Raw genomic sequence first — 27,652 nt, 5'->3', positions numbered from 1 at the left:
TGCTTCGCCAATGTCACGTGTTATGGAGGAGACACGCTTTTGAGAATGATCGGTGAAATATGAGGAAGACCAAATTTTAATCTTGACGCATTTAAATAAGTAGCAGATTTTTTGCTTCTCCTTTATGAGTAAATTTCCAACCCAAAACAGCACAGAAAAACAGATAATTAGAATGTTAGTCGGTTGGAAATAGGAAGGTTCTTACATATATATTTACAACTTAATATTATTACACTTAACATATTTACATAGGAATCTACAGAATGGGCTAAACACAGACATTAACAGACACTCAACATTTAGAGGACTTCCTTTATCTGCGAACTCGATAGACAATATGACAAATGTCTTACGAAACGTCAAATGATAAATGACAATCAAAATCTGACGATTCTGCAATCTGCGATGATTTCGTGGCTATAGGAAACAATTCAATAATTTTGTAATAAATTGCAATTTATGCATTAATATAAAATAAATTGTGTCTTTCTGAGTGAGGTAAGTTGATTAAATGTATTTAAGAATCACAATAACAGAAATCGCCAGCCAAAATCCTAACAAAACTATACCAATATTATTGTTTTTGATACTGATTGATTAGTACCTTTATACCGGCTAGAATTAATAATGGGCTTACTAAATAGTGTAATATGATTTCATTACGTCTCTTAATTTAGTTTTGGAGCCCCTAAAATTAATAAAAATATATATATATCTTGTACTTAAAAATCTATAGTGTGCTGATTGTATCTGTAACGACGTAGTTCTTAGTGGAGAAAAAAGACGTCTGTGTTTAACGTTGACGGAACTTACGCTAAAATGTCTAAAATGTAGTATTTCGAACACTATAGACTTGCAATAATAATCCTCGTTCTATTAAAACCCCACGGCTGGGTATTAGGACTCCTCTTGAAGTGAAGAGGGTAACTTTTAAAGTCATCAAAAAGTGTTAATGTATTATTTTCACTCACGAATAGCGAGCACATCATATATTGCTACACACAGGCTGCCCGGACACAGTCAATATTATTCCCAAATTTTTATGCAAAAACAATGGGCTGGTTTAAGTTTGACATGATGTATATAAATATAAAATAAAACTCGCTCAATTTGGGTATCAAATGATGGCTAGACTAGTAGAATAATGTAAATCAGTTAACTAATGAAATGAATACATAATAATAGTGTAATCTTGTCGGGCTTTCTTTATTAAATTTAATTTTGTCTTTATTTACAGAATGGGTATTGCTGTGAGTAAATACTCTGACATATCAAACAACGAGCTCCTGGAAAAGTTCTGTTCGAATGACATCATATCCCCAAATGATCCATTCTGGAATCAACTCTTGGCTTTCAATATACAAATTCCAAATGATGTGTAAGTATTCATCAACAGAATTACAATAAGCGACTTTGGCAAAATAGAAAACATTACAGAATTTGATTAACAAATGGGCCATTTTCACAGCCACTCTCACTGCCATTCTAACTCCCACAGCAACTCCCTCTGCTTCACCTACTGCAATACCCACTAAGCTACTCCCACTGCTACACTCACTGCCACACCCACATCGTCACTCCTGCTGTCACACCCGCAGCACCACTCCCACACACCAGCTGCCATAATCATGGAAAAACCCCTTCGAGCGGAACCTTTCTTGCGAGTGCCTTCAGGAAATACATATATATAGAATATACATAAATATAGTTCTTAGTGGAGAAAAAAGACGTCTGTGTTTAACGTTGACGGAACTTACGCTAAAATGTCGAAAATGTAGTATTTCGAACACTATAGACTTGCAATAATAATCCTCGTTCTATTAAAACCCCACGGCTGGGTATTAGGACTCCTCTTGAAGTGAAGAGGGTAACTTTTAAAGTCATCAAAAAGAGTTAATGTATTATTTTCACTCACGAATAGCGAGCACATCATATATTGCTACACATATAGATATTGAAATGTCTTGTGCTACTTGCGTCCAGCCACTCTCGCAGCCGCAACTCGTTTGTTGTGAACATGAAAATTTAATGTACCGTTTTTCAGAGACGGCCATCTTGGATTGGAAAATTATCATAGTGTATAGTATTTTCCTAGTCAAGCCCTTTCATTTGATACCAATGTCGAGGGGGTTGTGGAAATATGAATTTTGTGGAATAATGTGTTTTGTGTCCATCACACATACAGACTAGTGTTGCCCAAATGCAAGAACAAGACGAGACTTAGCCAGTCTTGGTCTTGGTCTTGCGCCAATACACCTGGTCTTGGTCTTGGTCTTGGTCTTGCGCTCCCAGTCTTGGTCTTGGTCTTGGTCTTGCAGCAAGAGTCTTGCAAGTCTTGCAATTACCTATTAGTCTATTACTATTTATTAAAGTTTACTTTAAATCTTAGAAAAACGTATTAGAATTGGAACATTGTGAGCTTGAATTAACATAGCCATAGTAAAGATCAAGCAGATTAATAAATAACTGAAGATTTGATAAGAAATTCGAAAAATCAACTGACCTATATGTCGTTTTCCATGGAAGTAACTGTTTCTTAATAAACATTTATGATTTATAAGCTTACATTTGCTAAAACATGTAAAAAAACAAATTAATTACAATAACTTGACTGTATTTTAAAGAACAATACTTATCTGTCTAGAAAGAGATTGAACCCTCAGCTTATAAGAAATTTAATAAAAGAGTTTTACGATTTATCATTTATTTGAATAAAAAATAAAATACAACACAAATCAACAGCTTTATCATTAGTTTATGATACTTTATATCAATTCTTTTGACCAAGAATTAATACAAAGTAACCATCTGGCTGACTCATCACTTAACCTATTTCTATGTTTTCTAATTACTAATGATGCTTTAGAAAATAACCTCTCAGCAGGTACTGAAGTTGCAGGTATTGAGAGAAAATCACGGGCCATTTTCGATAAAATCGGATACTCTGTCTCATGCGTCCTCCACCAATCTAAAATGTCTTCCGAGCTGGCAGTTCTTGGTTTTCTCAGGTACTCCTCCAACTCGTCTATCACTAAGCCTTGAAGACAAGATCCAGATGACGTCGAGGGACATTCATAGAGTTTATCAAAGTCTATTACGTCTTCATCTTCATCACATACTTTATTGTCTTTTTCTGGTAATTCCAGAGATTTGTTCAGTGAGTGTAGACTTTTATATTCTTCATAAAGTTCATTGAACTTGCGCAGACTTTCTGTTTTAAGTTGCTTCCCCCACATTGTCAGGTCAAAAGTCTGAGCCTTATGCCTTGGGTCTAAAATTAAAGAAGTACAATAAATCCAGTTGCTCTTCTTGTAATGTTTAAGCATTTTGTCTCGAGCTGCTTGGAAAGCTAGAATGAGCCTTTCATCCACTTCAGATCGATTAGGTTTCTCATCTAACTGTTTTACCATGGATTCAATTTTATCTAGCAAGAGATTAAATGATACAATGACTAGCGGTAACGTAACATATTTGTCTCCACCAAGTTTTGTACTTAAAAGTTTAAAGTTTATTAGAAATTTATGTAATTTTTCGAGTACCTGCCATTCATTAGCTGTGATTTGAAAATCATTCAATTCGGTGACAGAACTGCACAATATGTCAATGCCCGCTCTCACTTTTAAACCAAATCCAATCATATCATGTGTGGAATTCCATCTCGTTGGACAGTCAAGAATGGCATTTAGATTTGATGGCACGCCAGCTGCTTCACAAGCAGACTGAAACTTCTTCTTCACTATCTCACTTCTTTTTATTTTACTGGAAATACTGCGTAACTTTGTTACAGATGTACGCGAGTCAGCAATATTTGGTGCAGATTCTTCATCTTCCTCATCCTCAGTTTCGTCTGCATAGTCTTCGTACTGCTGATCTTGCGCGTTAGTGTCAGACTCACAGTGTAATGCTAAGGTCTTTAATAAATCTTGTACACCAAGGTTTAAAATGTGAGCAAAGCACCGGAAATGTTGATTGTCTGAATCAAAGTGTGGCGGCAGCTGTTTGCCCAGTTCATACATAAATTTGGTATTTGCAGTTGCGTTGTCGACCGTGATACCTTGTATTTTATCAATTATGCCATATTCCAATAAACATTCATGGAAAATCGTTGCAATATCTTCCCCAGTATGTCGACCGCGTGATGGTATAAAATCAAGAACTACAGATCGATACTTCCATTCGTTGTCTATATAATGAATAGTAACCCCGTAGTAACTCCTACCAGCAATTGACGTCCACCCATCAATGGTAAACGACATTTTAGATGATAATGGTTGAAGTCGTTCCTTGAGATTCAATTGGAGCTCTTCAAATCGCTCTTTGACTTTCCTTCTAAGTGTAGACCTTTTAGGAAACACCATATTAGGGCAAATACGTCGAAAATATACTTGTGTAGCTTCGTCATCGAAAAATGAGAAGGGAAGATATTTTTTCACCACCCAATCAACTGTAGCTGTCCTGATGTTGTCACTGCTGTTTTCCGACTGAAACAAAACAATAAATCTTGTGTTATTATTTAAAACATACTAGGTTTGAGCGTATAAGAGGAGGAGGTTTGTTGTTGTTAAATCGAGAAAATCGTTAAATTGATATTTGTTATATTAAGGTTGCACTGTACTGTAATTTACCAAAATAAAGTACTTAGTTGTTACTGGCCGATTAAATGAAAATATGGGTGTTTATAAAAAATATTTAAGACGATAATTACATACTTAATATGTCGCACCCCTAGATGAAAACACCACTAACTCAAAAATACTTACGTAAGTTAATGGCGTTTTTGAAAGTATCGCATGAATAGCTACGCGGAGTTAAAATTCTTTTAACTGTTAAAAAAATATTCTTACCTGTCCACTTCTTCCAGCGGTTACTAAAAAGCTTGTGATATCTCCACTTAATTTTGGTTTAACAGGAAGAAATATTTCTGATTCCTTTTTGTGGAAAGACATTAGATGTTTCCTTAAGCCTGAAGTGTTTCTGTTTTTCATTTTTATTTCAATCTTTTTATGTTGGCACAATTTACACAAGGCAGTTTGGGATGCATGAATTATTTCGAAAAACTCCTCAAATTTGCTTTTGGGTCTTTTAGATCTGTGACTCAAACTCTCGTTACTCGGACTAGAATAATTTGAATCTTCGTCACTCATATTAAATTGTACACGTGATACGTTTTTAGAAAACAACGAGAATTAGTAAAAACAATTATTAAGTTAGAATCGAAGCACAGCTCAATTGGAAATGACTGGAATTAAAATAATTCCTTCATTTATACTACGTTTCCTTGCTTTTTACCGCGCAGCCTCGCCACGTGCCGGCTCTATGAAAAGGATGCCGCCGCAAATCGAACGATGCCGCGTGCGGCGTACAAACACACACTAAATATTACCTACTTGTACAGACGCGACCCGTGAATAAAATATATGTAAAGAATTAGTGCCAATCACTATTCTTTACATATAAGTGAATGTTTTGGCGTGCATCTATACTAATATTATAAAGCTGAAGAGTTCGTTTGTATGTTTGATGACAGAAGTTTTAAAATAAATAAATAAATCCTGAACGTCACTATACCTCCAAAGTTACTATTCCTCGTGGACGAAGTCGCGGGCACAGCTAGTAAATACTTACTCTCATCATCTCTCTCAGAGATATTCGAACACTTTTTTGCTATTTTTTTCTTGTAAAAACTTAAGAAATATAATGACTAAATGTACAATAATAGTACCTAAGTAATTAGTTTAAAACCATATAAGTAATCAATATTATAATTACTTACTAGAATGAATTATTATGACATCTACTACCTATCCTCACCATTTTATCCTAATCATAATACTACTTGCGTGATCAGTATAATGTATTCATTTTCATTCTAAGCACTCTGAAACTTATTTATTCTTTGGAACACCTGTAGGTACTCTTAAAATTCGAAATTATTTTGCATGAATAGTGTCAAATGTTATGATTTCGGCGCGGCGGCAACGATTGTTTTAGATTTCAAAAGAAGCCGCCGGCGCGTGTATCATAACCATGTACTTCCGAAAAGCGGCAAATTTCTTTGAGAAGTAAGTACAAAACCTTTGATGCCGCATTATCAAAGTGCCGATGGTTAAAACATAACTATGCATGCACTCAGTTTGATTTTAATAGATATTTTTTTATTCGCTATGTTTATGGTATTAGTCGTAATGCGCATAGGTCCAGTTTTTCATATTCTTTGATATAGTTTTTTGCGTCTCATAGAATTCCTAAGCGTACCTACCTACCTATACACCGAACTGTTACACCTAACTACTCCGTGAAATAGCGCTAAGTCCTAGCTGCAAGACGCAAGAGTCTTGCAGGCTATGTCTTGTTCTTGCTCAAGTCTTGCACGGTCAGTCTTGGTCTTGGTCTTGCTAAAAATACGCGGTCTTGTTCTTGGTCTTGGTCTTGCAAAAACGCAAGAACAAGACCAAGACTGCAAGACCAAGACTGAATTTGGGCAACACTAATACAGACACGTCAAACTTAAACACCCTGTCGTTTTTGCGTCCGGGAGTTTAAAAAGAGTGAAGTTACTGTACTTACTCCCTTTATAAAATCTCTCATAAGAACATGTTTGCATATAGTGCCTTTTCGTTACACCCAAGCGATGAGGTGTTTCGGTCCGATGTCGCGTATTAGCCTATCATGGATATGATTATAACTGCAAACAAGTATGCCCGCTACAATCTTAGACTCCATCATCACGTACCATTAGGTTTGATTACAGTCACATTTTCTTACCTGTCATAATTTTCATAGAACGTAGGTCTTTTGTAGGGCGTTCCAAATCCAACGGTTTTGGGCCGCTTGCGGTTTCCTGCGATGCGTTTGTCGTCGTCTGTTTACCTGGTTGGGGGTCGACCTCGACCAATACTGCGCTTACCAGTGCGGGGCTGCCATTTCAGCACCTTGGGACCTCAACGTCCATTCGTTCTCCGAGCTATGTGCCCCACCCATTCTTTTGTATCTAGTTATCACTACTCTGTAATACTACTCTGTAATGTTGAATAACATGTAGTGTATCTATTTGGTTTGACGGTGTATTGTCTCTTTAAAGAAATAACATGATTTATTAATTTTTGTAGTTTGTTTGTTTGAAAACTTTATTGCACACACACATTTAATACAAAGTAAACACATATACAGAAGAAACTTAGAATAAAAAATAGGGCGTGCAAAGGTGGCCGTATCGCTAAAGCGATATCTTCCGCAAAACCTTTTACGTTAAGAAAGACGAACGAATGGTTTTTATGTATGAAATAAATTTATACTGAATTTTAAAAAGTCATAGAACAATGGTTTTCAGTTTTAATTATAGGAACTACAAGGCCGAGAGCTTTCTTTTATTTTTTTATAGCTCATGGAAAACGTTTGGTGAGGATGACGCGGGTTCCATGATTTTTGTTCACCCAAAGTTATCACTCCAAAAAAGTTTTATATTATGTAGAGTATAAGTATTTTTTTTTATCAAAATATGCTCAAATGTAACATCTCACATGCACCTAAAGCTAGAGTATAATAAAAACTAAATCTAATATATTGTTATTCCTAATTATTAGTATTTTAACGAAGACAAAGAATTAATAAAAATATATATATATCAATAGGCTAAAACAAATTACTACTCAAGGCTAAGTAGGTTTTCCTTCAACTTCTTCGTAAGAACATTTTTATCTTTATATATATATATTGCCTAGGGCAAATCAATTTTATTATAGATTTTAGGCACAATTAATCGATTCAGCCTTTTACCATAGTAATTCACGACTTTTGGTACTAGAAATCTTGTCTTTCTATTACCTCTTAAGCTATTCCTCAATTTTAACTTGTAAATCTTTGGTTGTTCGCAGCGACGAGCAGTTGATGTTCGATACATGCTCCGATGCGTTGCTGCAGAAGTTCTTACAGAACAATCAGCAGACTGGAAATTTGGGATCCCTAGTGCAAGTGTTTATAACCCGAGCGACAGAGTTGCTGTCTGCACCCAACTCTGACAAGTAAGTCTTTCATCGTCACTATCCCTATCCCTACTAATACTAAATTATACATGTCAATGTAAGTTTGTTTGTTATGCTTTTACGCAAAAACTACTTAACCGATCCTCATGAAACTTTGTACACATATTCTTGAAAGTGTTAGAGGTAATATAGGATACTTTTTATCCTGACATTAAGCTCGGTTCCTTTGGGAGAGGGGATGAAAGTGTTTCACGATTTTACACTATAACTCCGAAAAATTATAACCGATTTAAATAATTATTTTTGTTATTATATAGAGGTTGTAATATGTGTTTAATTTTGCCCAAACTTTGTTTAGATCTGATGAATGTGGTCTGAGATATAGGACAGAACTCCTCAGCGGACAGCAGCAAACCCCTCATTTAAGGCTTAGCGATACAGAATACTTTAATTTTTTTTATTGAACTAATTGAATGCCACATCAAAAAACAAAATCAAACGCAGACGAAGTCGCGGGCAATAGCTAGTATATTATGAAAATTTAATATTTTTACAATATTTACACTCCACACCAAACAGATCTTCGGCAATGTATACTCTAATTTTTAATTTTGTTACCATGATCATGTTTCACTTAAATCTAAGGCCACAAAGATTACATAATTATATGATTTTGAAATAGCGGTTTTTAACATAAAAAGAATTTGGTACTTTGAATAAACAAACATGTAGAAGCGTTAATAAGTGCGCGTGTGTGTGTTTGTGCAGTGGCGTGCACTTCATACATGCGCAAAAGCACTGCTTACCCTAAAATTGACGTATAAGTCGTATAGGAAGAGGATTTCTGCCATTTTATGCAATTGTCCTGCCGTATGCATACCCTGGTAAGAAATCCAGCGCACGCCACTGTGTGTGTGTGGAGTGTATGTGTCTGTTTTGAAAGAGAACGGAGGATGTTGTCGGTGAGAGCAAATAACGTCGTTCTGGGCCTTTTGCACAACTTTCTACCCGTGCAGCCGGTATTATTTGTGTAAATACCGCTTAAATACCAATTTGTAATTATGCTACTGCTACTAGATAATATATTTTAAAGGTTTATTTCAATTTTATTTTTAGTGTCATGCTGGCATGGCAGTGTTACAACGCCTTGTTCGTAATACGGGCTGTCACCAAGTACCTTGTGGAGATGGTGCCGGAATATGAACTCTGCCTACACTTAGATGTTCAAGCTAGGACGGTGAATGTAAGTATCATAAACCATGCTGGTATCCTCACAATAATGATAGATTAGACAAGATACTGAATAAGCCAATAGAGGCGTGAGTTACGTGAGAAAAGCCCAAAACAAAATTAGCCGGTTTTATTTTTTTTATCACCATCCCACATTGCCATTTATATAATTAAAATAGCAACCTGCTTAGAGAAATAAAAACATACCCAAGTTGTTTTACTGTTTACGTAACCCTGCATACTATAGTAGGACTTCCCATCTTTCATACCCACGCTTTTAATCAAATCAAACATTTTTTTCTTATTAACACTATTATTCATTTAGATTTGCTAGAACTTTTTACAATTTTCTTAATTCAAATTTATTAAAATTTATTTTCTACTTTTTAGTTTGGTATATAAAGTGTGATTTTTAGTATTTTTAAACTATTTTTTTTTTGTACTATAAAAAAATAAATTTAAAAAAGTTTCCCTGGTCTTTGATTACCTGGTGCCTATAGTACAGGGGAACCCAAGTTAGTCACCAGAGACCTAACCAAATTATTATTGCCTGTTTCTTCTTGTAAGTTTTTTTTTTTTTTTTATAATATAGATAAGTGCTTGACTGCAAACACTGCGACATACACACGCACACAAGAAATATATATATACAATTGTACTGCATGTTAAAATCTTTTTTGACCAATAAAGACGTAATAGATTATAATATATTTTTTTTAATATTTTATACTAAACTCACTGATATGTCCATTACAGTCTCCGGCGCCACAAGACCAGTCGCCGCCATCTTCGCCGATTCAAGAAGTCAGCGCATCAGATAATCAAGTGTCTTCCAAACCGATGTCCGGGGAGAGCCGGGTCGAAATGCTAGTGGACGCGCTCATAGGCCTTATCATAGATGTACCGATCACGTGAGACATTTTTTTTTTGTATACTACGACAATACACACATCGCCAAGTAAGCGTAGCTTGTGTTGTGGGTCCTAAGATGACTGATAAATATTTTTATGAATAATATACATAAAAACTTATAATATACATATAAACACCCAGACACTGAAAAACATTCATGTTCATCACACAAACATTTTCCATTTGTGGGAATCGAACCCACGGCCTTGGACTAAGTAAGCAGGGTCGGGTCAGGTTTTTTATTAATAAAATGTAAGAACCAACACTATGGGCCTCATAAGAAGGCTCAGGGCCACTCAGCGAGCGATGGAAAGAGAAGAAGAAGAAGAAAAAGTCTTTATTGCACATACGATTTACGAATAAAAAACCAGGTTAACAAAAAAAACCGATAATATACATATGCACAAAGGCGGCCTTATCGCTTGAAGCGATCTCCTCCAGACAACCTTTGGTTGAAGAAACATATTACAGAAAACGGGATCTATGGAAACATATTACAGGAACGTGAGCAATGTTAGACGTACCTATCTCTGCGTGATCAAATCAGAAATAACGAGATCCGTAGAATAAATAAATATACTACGACAATACACACATCGCCATCTAGCCCCAAAGTAAGCGTAGCTTGTGTTATGGGTCCTAAGATGACTATTTATATTTTTTTGAAAAATATACATAAATACTTATAATATACATATAAACACCCAGACACTGAAAAAACGTTAATGCTCATCACACAAACATTATCCAGTTGTGGGAATCGACGGCCACGACCCACGGCTTTGGTTTTTGACGATCTCCCTGGCGCAACGGCGAATGGTGCGAATTTAAGTATGAGGACCCGGGTTCGATTCCCGGCAGGGCAATTTGGGGATTTAAAGTTTCAGATTTTTTCTGTTCTGATGGTGGGAGGCTTTGGCCGTGGCTAGTTATGACCCTCCCGACAAAGACGTGCCGGTCAGTGATTTAGTGTTCAGATGCGATGCTGCTTAGAAAACCAATTAGGGGTATGACTACCATACTCCCTGACAGGTTAGCCCGCTACCATCTTAGACTGCATCATCACTTACCACCAGGTAAGATTGCAGTTAAAGGCTAACTTGTAGTGGAATAAAAAAAATAAAAAAAGATTTTGTATTACTCATGCGGGGAAAGTAGTATCTTGACGCTCGCTGTTGCGGTTGAAAAAGAACCGTTTGCCCATTTTAAAATTACGCGTCTTGGCACACGCAAATTTAGATAAAATTGCTAAAATAAAATTAACAACCCAATTTTTGAAAAAACTTCTGAAGAACCGATGAACATCACTGTGAAGAAGAAAATGAAATATCCGAAATTTTAGAGCAGGTTTCATCTAAAAACGCCATGAATTTGAATATTACGTTTACGAACTGCACAAACATTACAGTTCTTTTAAATGACACTGAAAAAAAGTAATTTATTTATGTTGATGTTGTTGTTCTTGTTATTTTTTGTTCTGATCAAATAAATTTATCCTCATTTGTAATTAATTGATACTTTTTTGAATGCTTAAATTTTCAGCTATTATTTCTGGTCTGAGAAGGCTTCGGCCTTTTAAAAAATTCAAAAAATTTTTTTTTGTTTATTAATATTAATTAATTTTTATTTATTGTTCAAAATATATTTCTTTCTTCTTTTCAAACTTGTTATTTGCTTGTAAAGACTGTATACTTGATATGTATACAAGAATTGCTCGTTTAAAGATATAATATATAATATATCATGGATTTCCGCAAAGTAACGCCTGCTTCTATCCAATATAAACTTTCCGGACTGATAGTATGATATGAATTACTTTTGTTTTACAGAGACAACACATACTACCTACACTTGGAGAGTATAAACACACTTCTAGTGCTCATGTCTGTGTATATGTTTGCCGGAGTGCACGGACAGACGAGATTAGTGGAGACTTCTTTGATATTCAGGTAACATATTAATATATTATTTATAGCTTATTCGGAAAACCTCGATTACTGGTAAACCGAGGTCGTTCCCCGCCAAGCCTCTAACTTTCACGAATTTAGAATGAATGAATGATTGAATGAATATACTTTCATTGTACACCACAATAAGTTATGTGTTTTTTTTTTTTTTTTTTATTGGTCAACTTAAGAGTAAAACAATTAACGACAACTAGGTCACTCACCTCATCTCAAACCACACAGAGTTTATGTGACAAGGTATAGATTAATGATATTAATTTTAAAAAGATTTTTTTTTGAAATTTAAGTTGCAATCACAACTCTACCAGTAGTCAGTACACAACATAGCAAGTTTATGATTACAACTTGTACATACATGATATACCAGATCCCTACCCCACACAACATTCTCACTGATAAAGTTATTTTACAACAAACCCTTACATATTTAATGTTATTAGTGTTTTGAATCTTATCAAACAAATTAACTGGAAGCTTATTTAAGTGTTAAGATGAGTGATGTGAATTTAAGTAGGAGGTTCCGGGTTCGATACCCGACTCTCTGTCGGGTTTATAATTTCTGAATTTTCTCTGTTCTGGTCTGGTGGCAGGCTTTGGCCGTGGCTAGACGTGCCGCTAAGCGATTTAGTGTTCCGGTGACATGTCGCGTAGTGACCGAGTAGGGGTATGACAACCATAGTACCTAACAGGTTAGCCCGCTCCCATCTTAGACATCTTTTTTTTTATATATGAGGGGAAAATGCTCATGGACTTTTATTTACCCGGCTATGTTTGTATTTAACCGGGTAAGTTTTTTGTGGGCTCTTCTTAGCCCAGGGCGCGTTTGGAACCCTCGTAGCTTTAGGTTTAGGATGGCGAACGAAGTTATCACCATCCCCTTACAATTATGTAAACATATATGTATGAACGCTTTTTAAATGCCTGTGATAATCCTACATGAATAAAGAAATTTTAAATTTGAATTTTTTAATTTGGCCATCCCTATGTATAGTGTGGGGCTTCTAGCGACTTAAAACCCTTCCTGCTTTCTAAACGTCTAAGTCAACCTCATGGCCTAAGTCAAGGGATAACTTGTAGTTTTTATTTTTTTTGAATTTTACTTATTTTGGCGCGATGGAGAAAAATGATGAGAGTGAATTTTTAAGATGCGCGCGCACACCGACACCTGAATTCTACATCGTAAAGTTAGTTCTAGGTTGCATGAAAATCGATAACTATGATCAAGTTGTATATTCTAGTATTTTTAGTGTGTATAAATAAATATTATTACGTTAATAACACCCTTTTTTGTTCAAATAAAATCTTTTTGATTAATTTTAATATTTATCGTTAATCACTGTTGCATTTTAGTTATTTTTTTTTTCCGTACGCCAAAGAAGTATAACTTCTAACGCGTGTACATATAAACACACACTCTTTTTTTTTGTTTATTATATTAAAATATTAAATTATATATTAAAAAAAAAAAGTAACGCCTACTACTATCCAAATATGCTTTATCATTACAGAACTCTATTTCAAGGCCGGTACGGAATGCACGCGTCTTTGTTAGTGAAGACGCTGCTGACAAATCTGTCGTGTATGGTGGCAGCACCGCCGCAATTTGGGGCTCAGGGCCCCGGCAGTATGTTGATCAATATAGCATGTAAGTAATAAGAATAAGCTATAATCATCATCATCAAATCATCACCACCACCATCATCACCACCACCACCACCATCATCACCACCATTATCATAATCACCATCACCACCACAATCATCACCATCATCATCACCACCACCGCGACCGTTATCATCATCACCATCATCATCACCACCACCACCATAATCACCACCATCATCATCATCATCAAATCATCACCGGCCCACTACAGGGCACGGGTCTCCTCTCAGCATGAGAAGGCTTTGGGCTGTAGTCCACCACGCTGGCCAAGTGCGGATTGGTGGACTCCACAAACCTCTGGGAACATTATGGAGAACTCTCAGGCGTGTAGGTTTCCTCTCAATGTTAAATGTTTAAGCAATAATAGCATAAATATATATGTTAATTAAATATATGTTCTAGTATATGTACATTTATAACGGTATTTTTGTAGTTATTACGAAAATATAGTATGTATGTTCATGTAAGTTTATTTTATTTTTTGTAACAAACTTTATGAACCATCCACTTTCCACCTTTTTATCGACCTCGCACGCTCAGGTTGCCTTTAAAAGATCACTTTTAGAGATAAGGCCGCCTTTGCACCCTAGCACTAAGTACTATTACTAATAAATACGATTCCCCGGCGATAGATGTGTTTATGTTTTTCACGGAGCCAGAGAGGTCAGAGAATATCATAGGAATACACAACAATTTCCACGCGAACGAAGTCGCTGGTACTGGTATTAAATTTTCAAATATGTATTGGCTATAGAGTGTCATTATTTTAACATCTTTAAATTTATCTTTCAATGACTCTCTCGGACCCATTTTATAGATCGCACGAACAGCCTTCTTCTGCAGCACGAAAATAGTGCCAATATCAGCAGCATTACCCCATAGTAAAATTCCATATAGTACATATATTATATATATTATAAGTCATATTATAAGTGACATTGCTATTAGACCAGTGCTCGTCCTACCATTGCTTAAAGCAGAATTTCTTGATTATGACAGTTTAAATAAATTAAACTGTCATAATCATGCATGGACATCCTAAAAATAAGGATTATAATTATTTTAAAAAACTACAGTGCTCCTTGCCGAGTTTTTGAAGTAGCCGACGCTACCCTCCGCACGAGCAGCCGACCGCTTTGTGTCGGCTTAACGAACTTAAAGACTTTTCGTTTCAACCTCCGGAGTCGGGACTTAATATAAAGTACTATATCCCCCTCTCGGAACTGGCTCTAACGATTGGGATTAAAAATTACGAAGCATCAGATATTTTAAAAAAACTAGCTGTTGCCCGCGACTTCGTCTGCGTTTGATTTTGTTTTTTGATTAAATGCATTAAATTTAGTTGTAAGTCTAAAAAAATTTAAAGGGTTTAGTATCGCTAAGCCTTAAATGAGGGGTTTGCTGCTGTCCGCTGAGAAGTTCTGTCCTCTATCTGCAACCACATTCAGATCTACACAAAGTTTGGGCAAAATTAAACATATATTATAACCTTTATAGTACAAAAATAATTATTTAAATCGGTTATAATTTGTTGGAGTTATGGTATAAAATCGTCAAACACTTTAATCCCCTCTCCCAAAGGAACCGAGCTTAATGTCGGGATAAAAATCCTATATTACCTCTAACACTTCAAAGAATATGTGTACAAAGTTTCATGAGGATCGGTTAAGTAGTTTTTGCGTGAAAGCGTAACAAACAAACTTACATTGACATTTATAATATTAAGTAGGGATTTACTAGGTTAGATTAGGTGGTTATTGGTCTTGTTAGTAAATAAGTCCTCAAGCAATAATATTTTGTTCTAGCAAGCCTCTGGAGTATGCTAACATTCAACGCGACCACCCGTCAGACCATATACACGAATCCGCCGTTACACCGACACGAATTACTCGACAGGCTGAAAAAGGAGCATCCTGTAGCTAATCAATCGTGTCTGTTATTACTGGCATTGGCAAATCATTGTATTAGTGAAGATAATTTATATAGGACTGCGCTTTTGCAATGTGATGATACTGCAGGTATGTGATGTTACTCCCTTTTTGTCCCCCAATTTTAATACGGGTTTGCATTTTAACTAGACCCCATAAAATCTACTACGCCTAGTGAAATAGGAGGTTCTGGAAATACAGGCCCATATGAAAAGTCGCAATGAAAAACTAAATTTTAATATTCAATACGATCCCCATGAATCCATAGACATGAATCCGCCACTACACCGACACGTAGTACTCGATACATTGAAAAAGGAATACACTGAAAAAAGAGCACCCTGTAGCTAATCAATCGTGTATGGTATTACTAGTATTGGCAAATAATTGTATTAGTAAAGATTATTTATATAGGACTGCACTTTTGCAATGTGATGATACTGCAGGTATGTGATGTTACTCCCTTTTTGTCCCCCAATTTTAATACGGGTTTGCATTTTAACTAGACCCCATAAAATCTACTACGCCTAGTGAAATAGGAGGTTCTGGAAATACAGGCCCATATGAAAAGTCGCAATGAAAAACTAAATTTTAATATTCAATACGATCCCCATGAATCCATAGACATGAATCCGCCACTACACCGACACGTAGTACTCGACACATTGAAAAAGGAATACACTGAAAAAAGAGCACCCTGTAGCTAATCAATCGTGTATGGTATTACTAGTATTGGCAAATAATTGTATTAGTAAAGATTATTTATATAGGACTGCACTTTTGCAATGTGATGATACTGTAGGTAAGCCCCTACTCATCCCCCAATTTGAATGGGGGTTGATTTTTAACAAGACCCTAAAAAGGGGGGGGGGGGGGGCTCTAGAAATACATGCCGCTGTAAAAAATCGCACTGGTAGTTTCAGAGTAATAAGCGCGTTCAAAACAACTCAGTTTAACTATTATTATTAAAATGAACAAATTTTGAATATTGCCCAGCACGGCTAGCACAGGCAGGAGACCAAATTTATATCCCCCGATTATATCCCCTGACAAGGAATATAATTAACGTGTCAACCTGCTAAAGCACGGGAACAGGGAATAGGAGAAGTTTACCCCAATTTATTATTACACAAATATTATTTGGATATTATTTCATTACTGGTGCCCCAGTGCTCTGAGAGTTGATAACCCGTGGGAGAAGATACATTTCTATCCTTTCCCCGGAGAGATCCATGCTAGCCGTGCTGGGGAGAAAAATGAATAACTCAGCTAAAGAAATATTATAATCGGTATTATGGTATATCAGTATAATAAACAAAAGTACAAAAATTCGAAATTTTATTGATTACTAACAAACATAGTATTCAGCTTTATATTATTATAGAATGCATGTAATGACAATAACTTTAATTCCAGATAATTCAGCTACAACCCCCCATAGAGATACAAATGGCAGCGCCTCACAGGTCACACCACCGAGAATAGACATGGCAGCCGTAAGTTCTTTGCAAATAAAAATCAAAAACTGCTTCATTAAATATATACATTTAAAATATAACAGACTCATTTCACCAGGTTTGAACCATGTTTAGAACAGATTGTTTCTTTCACTGACAAACAGCTATAATTGACATAGCCATAAAGGTTGTATAGATTTCGATTAGACATTCTAAAACGTACCTCCCCGGACCAGCTCTGTTACAGAAAGCTTTACCACTCAAAAAACAAAAAAACTAAATTAATTTATTTCAAATTGGCCTACTTTTTAAGCGCTTTTGCAATGACTCATGTCAATCGCACAGCTCTTTTATAAATATAGTTTCTACAACGTGTGAACGAATTACGAAATAATATCGAAGGATGCCTACCTATATTTTATAAGAATTCACCCTGTAAAAATATTAAATCAAAAAAAGCATATTTATTTTCCATAAGCATACGTGTTTACTTATGACAACCCTATTGAAGATAAAACACCGACACGTGCATAGTACCTACGCTACGCGACGCGTGCTTAATAAAGTGGCAGGAGTCACTTAATTTTAATTTTGCATGTTATGTTAGGGTTGTATCTGATTTCTTTCAGTAAAAACTATGGCAGTGGTTCACTCAAAAACTATTAGGATTTCGGTCTCAGAGACAGTACAAGCCTGTTAAGTATAATTTCGGTTTCTATTCTCACTCTGTTATACTCTGCCCCGTAACAAAATCAAAATATAACATTACACTTTTGCATACTACTCTGCTACTTATCTACTGCTACTTTATTACTAAGTTTGTTTCAGTTACACAAAGCTTTATGCGCGACGGCGGGGTGCGAGCACTCAACACTGTTATTGTACCTAATGCTGCACTCTTGTAAGGCGTACAAGAGGCATGTCAGCAATGTGGCCAATGTCGAACATTTGGTATGTATCATCAGTGCTAGGAACGGGTAGAGCATAAAGGAAAACTAAACATTACAAAAATAAAACGATGACGAATTTACTCTTCGCTTTAAAGCTAATAAAACAAGTTTATAAAGCATTCTTGCGTTCTCGGAAGGCGAATTACTAAATTCAGATATTTATTTTTTAATTCATCTTTTGGCCCGTTATAATGAGAGAGAGTAAATTTTTACGATGCGCGCGCACACCGTCGCTATAAGGTTTGACAGTGTACACTTTCAATTGTCAAAGTCTGCATGCTCATTCCGGTGATTTAATAGATTCAATTGTACAAAAATCTCAAATTTTAATGTTGAGTGAATCTTGGTTGTCCGATAATAAGTTTAGTAGTAATCCAAATTTAATTATGTTTATTATATCCATTTCTTTAATTATGTAGTTTTTATTTTTGTGATATTTAAATACACTTAATTTAACTACATAATGCATTTAAATAAAACTTTCAATGTATATCCTTTTTTCCCTATTGTAAGTGTCGTTTTTTCTACAAACTTTGAATAAGGGCGACAGATAAAATTTTTGAAAATATTTTTTATCTGGTTACGCCAAAGAAGTGTAACTTCTAACGCGTGTACATAAATAAGTACACCCACGTTTTTTTTTTACATCACATTAAAAATCTTTGAATTTCTAACTATTGCTGAAACTGAATTAGAATCCGTTGCTTACTTCAAAAGATCTAAGCGTACAAATACCTAGAGCGATTTTTTTTTATACTATGTAAAGTTGAGGCACTAGTCCTACGAGGCTATACGGCAGTTGGCCGCAGAAATACGCACGGTGGTTGTACATCACCGGACGAGTTCTGTCACAAAAAGCTGTACCACTGCCGTCTGTTCCAGATAGTGCCAATCCTACAAGTACTTTACAACGCGCCGGACAGTAACTCCCACCACATCTACATGTCGCTGATTGTGCTGCTGATATTAACAGAGGACGATTCGTTAATCAAGAATGTGCATTTAGTTGTGAGTATTGATCATTATCATCATCATAGTCATAATATATATTATGTTGTATTAATATGTAAAGTACATTTAATTTATATAAATTATTTATTTTGACGTGACAACGTCTTATAATTCGATAGAGCCGGCTGCACGCACGAAAAATCATGACGTATGCGGCGTTACCTCGCTCTGAGGCGTTCCATTCAAGGCTTGAAGTGCAAGCGAGAGCGCGGAACGAGCGACAAGGCTTGAAGTGCGAGCGACAAAGAGGCACAGTCGGCCGCGTTCGACATCTGTCTCTCTCCTACTTGAGTGAGCGATGCGTCCGCGTGGACAGCTTCTATACAATAATACATTTACATGTCAATTGTTCATAGCAACGATAATATCTATCAAACAAATAAAATTAAAATTTTCTTTTGAAAAATGCAACAATTCCATCAGTATTTTCTTACGACGTTGTCACAACTATCGTCAGTAAGCCGACTTTACAGACAACCAATTTTTTAAATTGAATGTTGCACTATCCCGTTAAATCATAAAATCAATTGGTTTGTTAGAACTTGAAGGGAAGTTATTGGTGTAAAAATACGAATTTTCCTGTGCTATGAATTTGATGTTTTTTCAGAATTTTAAAGAAGATGTTACTCTCTGTCTTTTTAAACTAATTCAATCCCAAAAACCAATTATATTGGTGGTTTGATTGGGTGTTAAAGAAGGACAAACAAATATACAAATATCTAAACTGTGTTTGTACACACTTTCGCATTTATACTATTTGTTAGGATTAATATACCCACTGCTTGACAAAGGTCTTTTGACCCCTTGGTGCAGTGGTGAGAACAGTGGTCTTATAAGCGGGGAGATCACGGGTTCAATCTCTGGGAGTAATGATTTGGTAATTTATTAATTTTGGTCTGGTCTGGTCAAGTGGGAGGATCTGAGCCGTGTGTGTCTAGTTACCGCCCTACCGACAAAGACGTGTCGTCAAGCGTTCCGGTACATATCGTGTAAACCACCGATTAGGGATATTGCTTATAATTGCTGTACCCCTAACATTTAGCCCGCTACCATTTATAATATATATAAATAAATATACTAACACACATCGCCACCTAGCCTCAAAGTAAGCGTAGCTTGTGTTTTGGCTACAGATAGCTGATGAATATTATTATGAATATAATACAAAGAAATACTTATAATATACACATAAACACCCAGACACTGAAAAACATTCATGCTCATCACACAAACATTTTCCAGTTGTGGGAATCGAACCCACGGCCACGACTCAGAAAGCAGGTTCGCTGCCCACTGCGCCAGTCGGCCGTCGCCTTTATTATGAGCGCATCATCAGTAACTATCAGGCAAGATTGCAGTGGAATAAAAAAAGTGCCTTTTTTACAGATGTTAAAAAACATCCCTTGGTACACAGAGAGGTCGATATCAGAGATATCGCTGGGCGGCCTTATGGTGCTCGTAGTCGTCCGGGCGCTGCAGTACAACATGGCGAGAGTCCGAGACAAATACTTGCACACCAACTGTCTGGCTGCCATCGCTAATATGAGCTGTGAGTGTATTTAAACAATCATTCCATCGCCATAAAGGATCAAGGTTGATGAAAACCTGCCTCGTGCAACGGTGAGCGCTGTAAATTTAAAAAAGATACCCCGAGTTCAACTCCGGGGCAATTTGGGAATTTATAATTTCTGAATTTTTTCTCGTCTGGTCTGGCTTTGGCCGTGGCTAGTTACCACCCTACTGACAAAGAAGTTCTGCTAAGCGATTTAGTGTTCCGGTGAGATATCGCGTAGAAAACTATTAGGGGTATGACACCCCTAATAGTTTTCTACCATACTTCCTAACAGGTTAGCCCGCTATCATCTTATACTGCATCATCACGGACTAACTTGTGGAAAAAAAAATTTAGAAAAAATCCTACCCTCCCTACCTATCCTATCCTACCTAATGAGGTAGTTTTGAGGGGGCACGGGCCTCCTCCCACAATGACAATAGTTCACCACGCTGGCGGAGAACATTATGGAGATCTCTCAGGCATGCAGATCCTCATGATGCCTTTACCGTTGAAGCAAGTGATATTTTAATTACTAAAAACGCACATAACCGAGAAAAGTTAGATGTAAAAGCTGGGATTCGAACTCGGCCCTATGAAAGCGAAGTCGAGCTCTTACTCGATGTGCTACCACCGCTTCAATTAACATAAACATGACATATATTGGATATAAAAAATATTATTTCTTTTATCAAATTTTAAATAAGTTGAGTATTTGTTGTTTTTTTTTTATTATTTGTCTCCTTCACACCTGATGTTGTTGAACCTTTGAATAGGCGATGGATGTCCACTTACCATCAGGTTGGCCATCTGCTAGGTCCGTCAATTAATGCAATAAAAAAAAAATATAAAACAACGAAATATTTTTATTTCAGGTGAATTTAGAAACCTCCACCCTTACGTGGCCCAGAGGTTGATATCGTTGTTCGAAACATTAACTAAAAGAAGAGCTAGGCTTTGTAGTGAGATTGAAGGTGAGTTTATTTTAACGCCCGATTGGCGCAGTGTCCAAGGCCGTGGGTTCGATTCCCACAACTGGAAATGTTTGTGTGATGAACATTAATGATTTTCAGTGTTTGGGTGTTTAAATGTATTTTATAAGTATGTACATAAGTACATTATTCATAAAAATATTCATCAGTTATCTTAGCACCCATTACGCAAGCTACACTTACTTTGGGGCTAGATGGTGATGTGTGTGTTGTCGAATATACTACGATATTTAGTTATTTATTTATTTATTACTTTGATATTTGGTGACTGTTTCATAAAATTTCAAATTTATCAATATACATTTTATTCTATGGGTATATGCTTTTATAACATAATACCGAAGGTAATATTAGATCTACCTTAACCTAAGTTTAAGAAATATATTAAAACACATTTAACAAATCGTGGTTACTACACGATTGATGAATTCCTTAACGACAAGGCTGCTTGGAATCAGGCCGCTCCGCACTCATCTCTCACAAAACAGGAAATTTCTAACGATTGTTAAACTTTAAAATGATGTTGGAAAAGGGCAATCTGCTGATTTTCTTGCCGGCTCTTCTCAGTGGAATCTGCCTTCCGAACCGGTGGTGGAGTCACTACAAACAGACTGACTTGACGTTTCAAAAGTGCTTAATAATTAGGCCTACTTGAAATAAATGAATTTTGAATTTTTTGTTGAATTTGAATTTTGAATTCAATCATAATCATCATATCAACTAATTACCGGCCCTTTACTGGGCATCGGTCTCCTCCCACAATGAGAAGGGGTAAGGCCGTAGTCCACGCTATCCTAGTGCGTATTGGTGGACTCCAGGCACCTTTGAGAACATTATGTAAAAGCCCACGTAACTCAGAATAGTTAGAGGTGCGATCAATCAATTTTCTATAATACAACGTCTGTGTTTGCAGCACCTTGGTTGTAGGTACCTACCAAGAAAAATGTGATATATAATATAATGATTAATCGATGAACATTAAGCATTAATTTGTTATATTCCGCGGCAAATCTGCACGGAATTAATAACTTCACACACCACACCAACAAGATCTTTCAATATGCACCCTCTACGCATGTTTTGCTCCGATTTTCGCAGATTATAGCAAATAAATTAAAGGTGATTGCATATAATGGAAATCCGCAAAGTAACGCCTGTTTTTATTCAGTAAAATTGACAAAACGGAAAACAAAAATATTATTGTATAAAAAACAACACTGTTATCCTGCCGATCTGAAATATTAAGTCAAATAATAATTAAGTAATAATTATTTTCAAAAAAATGTCGAGTTAAATAATAAAATAGATTATCAATATAAAAATTCCGTATTACATTAATTTAACACTCATAAGCGTCACTGTTATGACGGCATAAGAAAGCGCCATGCCGCTTGTCGTGACGGCATATGCCTCGATTTTATACATAAGAAGCATATCATTAATATTCACGTTATGACAGAATTTAATATTTATTTTTTCTATTTCAGGAGGTGATATAAATAGTATAGAGTTACCACACCACGCTGAAGAGAAGACAGAAGAAATTGTAAGTTTCAAATATGGTTTTAGCATCGCGAACGTCGTCGACCTCCCTGGTTAGTTACACAGATTTAGCGTACTGGTACAATGCAGCGTAGAAGATAAGAAGTATGGGTTAAATATGCAGACGTTCGAAAAGAGAAAATTCAGATATTTTTTTGCTGGCTTTTTACTGTAGTAGTCCCCACAAATATACAGACTTGTCTTAAATGCGCTTATATTAGGCCTGTTTGAAATTAATAATTTTGGTATTTTAATCTACAATGACTGAACAATTATGAATAATTATGACTTGACAATTATGCAAAATTGTTAAGTCATTGTAAAGTCAATATCTGAGGATGCTCCGGTTTCGGAGCGAAACGTGCGTAGAGGGTGCATTGACGAAGACGGAGGGTAACGCATGAAACAAATCGTTAAAAAAAGAAATTGTAGTAAACGCGGGTAACTACTACTTTATAATATTAATATATATGATCAGAGTCCAAATCGTCGTCCACAGATGGAGCACATAGCGGTGCTGGACGAAGTTCTGCGTATGCTGCTGGAGATCATAAACTCGTGCCTCACCCACCAGCTGGTGAACAACCTGAACCTGGTGTACGCGCTGCTGCACAAAAAGCAGCTGTTCCAGCAGCACGCGCACCACCACATCGCGCAGAACATCGAGATGGTGAGAACTTATAATACAATACCTGTTCTGGAACAGTTTAAATATACTTTATTGAAAAATGAGTTCTTTAATAAGAAGATACTCCGGGAAAATGAACATCCTGTACATACGCGGACGATGACGGCCAACCGCGTGCTCATTACGCGCGCTAACAATCAGTGGCGTGCCCTCTATGCACGCCATAGGAGGGAATAGGAGAAGTTTACCCAAATTTATTATTACACATATATTATTTGGATATTATTTCATTACTTGTGCCCCAGTGCTCTGAGAGTTGATAAATCTGTGGGAGAAGATACACTTCTATCCTGTCCCCGGAGAGATCCATGCTAGCCGTGCTGGGGAGAAAAATGAATAACTCAGCTAAAGAAATATTATAATCGGTATACAGTGGCGTGCATAGAGGGTATGCACAGGGTATGCAGATGATATAAAATGAAAAAAATCTCTAGTGCGAGTTATAAATAGAGAGTAGACTTTTTATAACTCTTACAAAGCCTGTCTATAAGTTTTTATAACTCGTACTGGAGATTTTCTTCATTTTGTATCATCTGCATACCCCGTGCATACCCTCTATGCACGCCACTGCTAACAATACATACGGTGAGCGAACGACCGCCTTTTTGGTTTCGCGATTCATGAACGAACTACCTTCAATATTGATCCAAAATGTAAATATTAAAAACATTAAGCGTAAACTCAAGGAATACTTTTTAGCGAAGTTAGTTGGCTGACTCTTTTGTATCTCGTATAGTTTATATTCACTTATTTTGGTACTTACTACTATTAAAAATTTAAAATTTATAGGCTTACTTGGTTCCTATCGTTCTACTATGCAGCAGTATGTTTTTCCCACAGCTGGTTTTATTCTTCTAATTAACACCTTAGGTACTCGTTGCAGATAGGCACCGAGGACAAACCTCTGCGGTTTTTTCGGTGCTTTTATACTAACCATTTTATTGTAATTGCTTTATTTTATTTTGGACTGTATTAATATCACGAGTAGTTCAAATAGTGTGATAGATACACTATAAATAAATAAATAAATATACTCCGTAATATAACTACTCGTGGTATTTTAATACAGTGCGAGATGTTTGTGTGATTTTGACGGCCGAGTGGCGCAGTGGGCAGCGACACTGCTTTCTGAGTCCAAGGTCGTGGGTTCGATTCCCACAACTGGAAATTTTTTGTATGATGAACATTAATTTTTTCAGTGTCTGGGTGTTTATCTGTATATTATAAGTATTTATGTGTGTTATATTCATAAAAAAAATATTCATCAGCTATCTTAGTACCCATAACACAAGCTACGCTTACTTTGGGTCTAGATGGCGATGTGTGTATTGTCGTAGTATATTTATTATTATTTAATCCATCCATCCTATCCAACCCAATAACATTGTATTTATTTTATATCATAATTTTATATGAGCATCTGACACAATTTGTAATTTTATCGGTTAGGTGATAGGGTACTTCTCAACGCGCCTACAGAGGGTCCAAGAGGGCGCGGGAGGTGACCTCGGAGTGACTGAGGTGCTGCAATGCATAAAGAAGGGCGCAGAGCAATGGTCCAGTGATAGACTCAAGGTAAATAATCATTTTAATTTTTTTTTATAGTAACCATTATTGACACTCGGCAATATCGAGAAGCGGTGATAGCCCAGTGGATAAGTCTTTGACTTCGAAGGCGAGGAGGCGAGTTCGAATCCCGGCATGAACCTTGAACTTGTCTGAGTTATGTTCTTTTTTAGAAATTAAAATATCACTTGCTTCAACGGTGTAGGAAAACATCATGAGGAAACCTGCGTGCCTGATAGCTCTTCAATGAATAATTAATCTTAACAATTATACATTGCCGAAGATCTGTTTGGTGTGGAGTATAAGGATTGAAGAAATTATAAATTACACCATACAGATTCTCCTGCTTTTCGCGGAGTATAGCAAACTAAGCTATATTTTCATAATATACGTTACAGGACGTGTTCCATGCATGCCCTGCGAAGTGTTGCAATGTTTATAGTCTATAGTTTTCCACTTGCCATTTATTTATTTACTAGCTGTTGCCCGTGACTTCGTCAGCGTTTGTTTTTGTTTTTGAGACACATGGACATTAAATTTAGGTGTAGTTATACTGAAATTTTTAAGTTGTGTAAACTTACGCATAAACAATATCTGAAAAGAACTGTCTGACCAGTCTCAGCTCCTCCTATCACAAAAAATAGTAATCGTTATAGGACGAATCGAAATCGCATTGTTAGTTGATTTATATGTTCGAAAAACATAAAATACTCACTTTACCTTCCTTATACATATATGAGGTATGTGTATTCGTACATAGAAATATTGAGTATTTTGAAAAGAAGACTGATTTAAACCCAAAAAGTATCACGCGATATCCAAATAAATTAGTAATACCAAAATACCGACTTGCACTGACTTTAAAATCGCCTCATGCAATGAGCTGCCAAATATATAATAAAATTGAAATAAATGTAAAAAAAACTACCCTTGAAAACCTTTAAAAGGAAACTGTTTCTTTGGTTGTGTGACAAATCATTTTATACCATCGCAGAATACCTTAACTGCTATGGTTATCATGAAATATCTGTGGTCCCTGCTTAATTTTGCATGACCTCAATTTTCTGACATGTTATTTAATTTAATTTAATTTTAATTGTATTTATTTGACATTCAAACTTAGAATTGTGATTAAATAACTAATACAATGATTTAATATGACACTATAAATCTCAGAACATTATTTTATATAATTGAAAACAAATAAGATTAATATTAATATGACTTAATGTCTAAACCAAATCTTAAGGTCTAAATTTTGCATGTTAATGTATTAACAGAATATGTTGGAACTTTATATCCTAAACACCAATAATTAACCCATATTTAGCAAATAAATATTTCATTTCATTTCAAAACATTTCTAACATTTTTTATATAGTCCTTGTGTAAAATCTTCAAACTTTTTCATCACCTCTCCCAAAGGAACGGAGCTTACTTTCGGGATAAAAAGTATCCTATATTGCTTCTATTACCTCCAAGAATATGTTTCCAAAGTTTCATGATGATCGGTTCAGTAGTTTTTGCGTGAAAGCGTAACAAACAAACTTACATTCACATTTATAATATTAGTAGGGATTAGGGACACTAACAATATACATGTATATACCATATACAGTAATAAACTTTTATATATGTAATATTTTACACATTAATAACATCAGGTGAGCCATCTACTTGGTCCGTCAATTATTTTGACGGCCGATTGGCGCAGTTTGCAGTGACCCTGCTTTCTGAGTCCAAGGCTGTGGGTTCGATTCCCACTACTGGAAAATGTTTGTGTGATGAGCATAAATGTTTTTCAGTGTCTGGGTGTTTATATATATATTCTAAGTATTTATGTTGTATTCTAAGATGACTGATGAATAATATTCATCAGTCATCTTAGTACCCATAACACAAATGTGTAGCTCTATTGTACCTTTTCTCCTTTATTTTAATCCTATAATTAAAAATCAAGAGATTTTAATTATTTCATTGCATGTTGTTCCACAGAAATTCCCCGATTTAAAATTCCGCTACGTAGAAGAGGAGAGGCCCGAGGAGTTCTTCACCCCCTACGTGTGGGCCCTCATCAGTGCCTGCGGGAACATCTACTGGGCCAGCGAGTGTGGTGCCAGGGCCGCTGGAGACCTACTTGCGTGATCATACCTTTAAAACTGCACTGGAGAGTGCCAGCCCTCATACGAATTAAAGAAGTCTAGCTTTTT

At 36.0% G+C, this 27,652-nt stretch overlaps 1 protein-coding gene across 1 annotated transcript; it reads left to right on the top strand.

Annotated features, from left to right (window-relative positions):
- Nucleotides 1-384: 384 nt before the first annotated feature.
- LOC120625332 (dymeclin) lies at nucleotides 385-27,652 on the top strand. The gene is made up of 17 exons (XM_039892368.1): nucleotides 385-498; nucleotides 1,238-1,378; nucleotides 7,875-8,021; nucleotides 9,099-9,225; nucleotides 9,969-10,123; nucleotides 11,954-12,073; nucleotides 13,600-13,736; nucleotides 15,562-15,774; nucleotides 17,101-17,180; nucleotides 17,970-18,092; nucleotides 18,974-19,099; nucleotides 20,489-20,651; nucleotides 21,530-21,628; nucleotides 23,134-23,192; nucleotides 23,688-23,858; nucleotides 25,326-25,451; nucleotides 27,438-27,652. Exons 2-17 carry the CDS (start codon nucleotides 1,239-1,241, stop codon nucleotides 27,585-27,587), a joined length of 2,136 nt encoding a protein of 711 aa, XP_039748302.1. The 5' UTR covers nucleotides 385-498; nucleotide 1,238; the 3' UTR covers nucleotides 27,588-27,652.

The sequence above is a fragment of the Pararge aegeria genome, chromosome 7 (assembly GCF_905163445.1).
Source record: "Pararge aegeria chromosome 7, ilParAegt1.1, whole genome shotgun sequence".
NCBI lineage: Eukaryota > Metazoa > Arthropoda > Insecta > Lepidoptera > Nymphalidae > Pararge > Pararge aegeria.
This window is presented reverse-complemented; position numbering and strand designations above follow the sequence as displayed.

Coding starts and splice junctions, on each gene's coding strand:
- LOC120625332 (XM_039892368.1), top strand. CDS start 1,239: ATGGGTATTGCTGTGAGTAAATACTCTGACATATCAAACAACGAGCTC. Junction 18,093..18,973: donor TGGCCAATGTCGAACATTTG/GTATGTATCATC, acceptor CGTCTGTTCCAG/ATAGTGCCAATCCTACAAGT. Junction 23,193..23,687: donor AAGAGAAGACAGAAGAAATT/GTAAGTTTCAAA, acceptor CGTCGTCCACAG/ATGGAGCACATAGCGGTGCT.